The 4217-nt window shown below is 40.4% G+C and overlaps 1 protein-coding gene across 1 annotated transcript in view; it reads left to right on the top strand.

Moving 5' to 3' along the window:
• LOC104539274 (cytosolic phospholipase A2 epsilon-like) overlaps window positions 1-3729 on the top strand; it is a 26954-nt gene extending 23225 nt beyond the window's left edge. The window contains exons 17-20 of the mRNA XM_010182751.1: window positions 124-315; window positions 792-958; window positions 2430-2613; window positions 3491-3729. Of these exons, the coding sequence (XP_010181053.1) occupies window positions 124-315; window positions 792-958; window positions 2430-2613; window positions 3491-3729 (782 nt within the window). The remainder of the gene's footprint in view (window positions 1-123; window positions 316-791; window positions 959-2429; window positions 2614-3490) is intronic.
• Window positions 3730-4217: the final 488 nt, after the last annotated feature.

The raw sequence follows: 4217 nt of genomic DNA, 5'->3' as shown, positions 1-4217 counted from the left end.
GATAATGATATACTGAGAGCTGTGAACACATGATTACTATTGGCACAGAAGAGTCCCTGACCCTTTCTCCTCTTAATTGTGGTTATAATTCAATTGCACGTCATTTATGCTATCTATCTCTAGAGGAACAACCGGACTTGCCTGAGAAGCCATACGAGATGGCTACGCGCATGTTCACTCCTACGAGCGGCCTCTCCACGGCTCTCCGGGATATCCTGACAGACCGCCCTGCTGTCTCCAAGTATCACAACTTCCTGAGGGGCTTCCAGATGCACAACGAGTACATCCAGCAGGAGCATTTCACAAAATGGAAAGGTTTGGACAGCACTCTTGCCTAGGTGCCTCAGCGGGCACAGGGGCCTGGATTTAGCGAGGGGCATTTGTATGTCCTGAAGAGAACTGAGTGGGTTTTGTGGTTAGTTATTAGTGCTTGCTGAGAGGAGAGAGGGAGAACACAGTAACTCACATCTTTCACTTCCAGTAACACAACTGTTCAGTTTTGGGGTTGTTTGGTACTGGAAGTCCTCACTAGGATGAAAATCACTGGAGCGGGGCTTTGCACATATGGAACATCTGCCTAGGTTTTGGTGCAATTAATGAGTTTGGAAACACCAACAAAATGTGAGTGGAAAGGCTCACATGAGTGAAGGGGGCTGTAGTGCTGCTGCATGCTGTCCTAAAGCAAAGGGAAAATTCTGGATGGGAGTGAAGCTCGCCTTCCTTTTGCTTTCTAATTTGACAGATGCCTTTCTGTCATTTCTGGTAATAGCTCTGAATCTTTCACTCTTTAGACACTTCGCTAGACACATCCCCTAATGACCTGAGAGGCAACTCGGAGCACCTGGAGTTGGTGGATTCAGCTTTCTTCTTTGAAACCAGCTGCCCACCACTTATGAGACCTGAGCGGAAAGTGGACATCATCATACACTTAAATTACACTGGTGGATCACAGACCTTGGTGAGAAGTCTCAAAGCCGTCTTTGTTCAGTAGCGACTTTTCCTTTGCTTTCCACAGCTTTCAGACAGGTGTCTATAAAACATAGAACTTAGTGGAATTTAGTAATGTGCTGTTTCCAAACCTTAGAAGAAGACTGGAAATTCCCTGAGGTGAAAATATCCCTGTTTTTCTCAAACTACTTTTGAAATAGTCCTATGCGCTTCACCAATGAACTCCAGAGTGGCACAGTGAGGTTATGATGGTTGAGCTGCAACTTCTATTTCAATTACGTAAGATTTAATAGCACAAATATAGCTCAGAAAACTTTGTGATTCAGATGCTGAATTTAATCTGCCTTTTCCTTAAACTTGTAAGATTTTATATGGTTGCTTTTGTTTGGTGGTTGTGGCTTTTTAATTTTAATATGTGATTTTTTAGCTGTCCAAGAACAACCCAGTGAGAGAAGAATTTCTTCATCTTTATTTTTATCTCTTTTAATAAATACAATTTTTCTCCTTAAATAGTTGTCTTGAAGTAAGATATCAAATGCATTTACTATGTTTGAAGAAATCTGATTTGGTTAAAATAGTTATGTAGATTTTGAAATTGTTATTCACCACATAAAAAGACAGATTTAAACTTCCAAATATAGATTAGTAATTGTGATCCTGTCCCTCAAGGGCACCACAGAAAACATAAGGTTCACTGGTTAAGGTTCTGTCATTTTTTCAAGTGAAACATCCTTTAGTGCCGCTCTTACACTGTGATGCCACATGAAAAACATTTGTCTCTATACTACAGCTGAAAAAAAGGCATCTGTAATAACTTGCACTACATTTCTTTCTTGTACTATGAAGTCTTTTGGAAATATTTAATTCAAACAAGCTGAGGTGGTACTTCAGTGATTTGTTAGATAATTCACAAAGTTGGTCATCACAAATGAGCTGTCAGATGAATGCTTTCAGTGCTATATTTTGAGATTGAAAATATGTTAGCTTGAAATCTCACATTATTTCTAAAATTCAAAGTTCTAGAAATGGGTAGGTTGGTCTTAAAACCCTGCTAAAGTCTACTGAGGTCAACTCACAGGTTATACTGCTATATATGTGACTGAATCTTACTGTATCGGACAGCAAATTTAGTTTTGTTTAGATCCATATCTTTTTTTCCTGGCTTAGTTCTTTAATTAACAATACTCTATAACATGCTTTGAATTAATCTGTTTTTTTCCTAAACCATATTCCCAATTTAGGGATGTCCCTCGGTATATATTTAAACGTTCTTTACTATCTTGATGTTCCATGTCTTTCTGTAAGACTGTTTTCAAATAGCTCCACAGGCAAGAGAAAAACAGTCCCTGAGGCTGCAGGTGGTCACGTTATTGCTGGCTGTCCAGTGCTATCAGTCTCTTTTGTGTAACTCGGCTTTGGCAGCAGCCTGACCTTGAGTATCTTTTCCATTCCTTATGCTGCTGCTGTTGGGCCATGAGCAGCCCCTGGAGCAGACTTGCAGATACTTCTCGGAGCAGGGAATTCCATTTCCCAGCATCCAGCTGAAGGACGATGAGAAGAACCTGAAGGAGTGCTACATGTTTGACGGTGCGGACACCCCAGGAGCTCCTCTGCTGCTTTATTTTCCATTAGTGAATGACACCTTCCAAAGATATGTAGCACCTGGTAAGTGAACACTACCCAGCTAATTTTACTGACCCAATGAATTTTCTCACTCCCTAGGTGTTTTTCCTCCATCACAACACAAAAACCCTTTGTTTGTTTGCTTGCTCTCACTTGCAAATGCATTGCAAAATTGGATGACACAAACTGTTTGCAAAATCAGGTGAAATCTTGTGCCTAATTTAGTTCCAGTCTTGGTGCAATTCAGTGAAAGAAGAAACATGTTCCTCAGGCAGAGGAATGGGAACTAATTTCTCCTTGTGATCTCCAAATTTTACTTCACCATGCAGAGCTAAGCATATTTTTTTAGATTAGGTATTTTTATGACAGTCAGATCTAGGGTAGTATTACCTGTGCAGTATAGAATGGTTCTATAGAGGGCCACTGTGCTTTCTATTTGGGTTGTTTAATGTGCTGGTTGTATATGCTGGAAAATCAAAGCAATAGTACTTAAACAAATGCAGTCACTGTGTTCTTTTGGGCTAGTATTTGAGATGAAGGCTTTATTTTTAGGATGATTTACAAGGCTAATAGTATTCTGCTTCCTCCTGTCCTCTATATCTCTTTATTCCTTTACCTTTAGTATGTAGTCTACTAAAAAACCTGTAGGGTCAGACTTGAGCACTTGTGATGACATAAAATGCCATGCCATCAGCTGGCCAGTAGGAGGTGCTGTTTGCAATGGAATGATGTTTAGTGACACACTCTTTTTTTAAATTCCAAAAAGTTTTATTTAGAAGTAGATTTTCCAGACATCATAGCACTGCACTTGTCTTCACAGTAATTGCATCTGTGATCTCTCTCTAAATTATTCTTGCCATAGTCTAGCAGAATATTGTAATCACCTGGGACTGTACAAACACCTTTTTCCCCTCGACAGGCATGTCACGTAGTGATGCTGAAATGGAACTGGGCAAGGTTGATATCTCCAGTTTCTGCTCTCCATACTCAACGAGGGAGGTCTCGCTGAAAGCAGAAGATTTCAACAAGCTCCTGAAGCTGACTAATTACAACATCATGAACAACGAGAACATGATTCTTCAGGCCTTGCGCATGGCTGTGGCACGGAAGAAACAAGCTCCAAGCCAGCCAGTATCACAAGCACAGTCCTCTGCTTGAACAGCATTTTCCTCTCCCTTAATAAATACTTACTATGATGGCACACATGTGGTAGCTACTTCACTGTTCTTGGCAGGTGCCATCTCTTTCTAGTTGGGTAACCTCAGAAAAGAAAACTTGGAAGTATTTGTTTCAAAGCCACATGGTTTGGTTTACTAAGCAGTACCTGCTTTTAGGCCGGAGTTGTGATAGCAAACACAGCAGTCTGTTGTTAACACCATTTCACTGTGATGCTCAAGAGGTGAAGATTCAGCTGTGTGTGACAGGAAAATAGTTTTAGCTCTCTATCTCTGCAAACTCTTATTGTCTTTGTGGCTCACCACTAGTATTTTTTCATCTGCAAAATATTTCAGCATTCCGTTGGGACCATTGGTAGCAAATCCACAAAGGCCTCTTCAGACACGGAAGGTGGTGACCGTGCAGTACCAGTTTACATAATTTTACTTGGTTTTAATAACTTGAATTAAATGGTGTTCTACCTTTTAGGA

This window comes from Mesitornis unicolor, unplaced genomic scaffold, assembly GCF_000695765.1.
Source record: "Mesitornis unicolor isolate BGI_N332 unplaced genomic scaffold, ASM69576v1 scaffold3234, whole genome shotgun sequence".
Taxonomy (NCBI): Eukaryota; Metazoa; Chordata; class Aves; order Mesitornithiformes; family Mesitornithidae; genus Mesitornis; species Mesitornis unicolor.
This window is presented reverse-complemented; position numbering and strand designations above follow the sequence as displayed.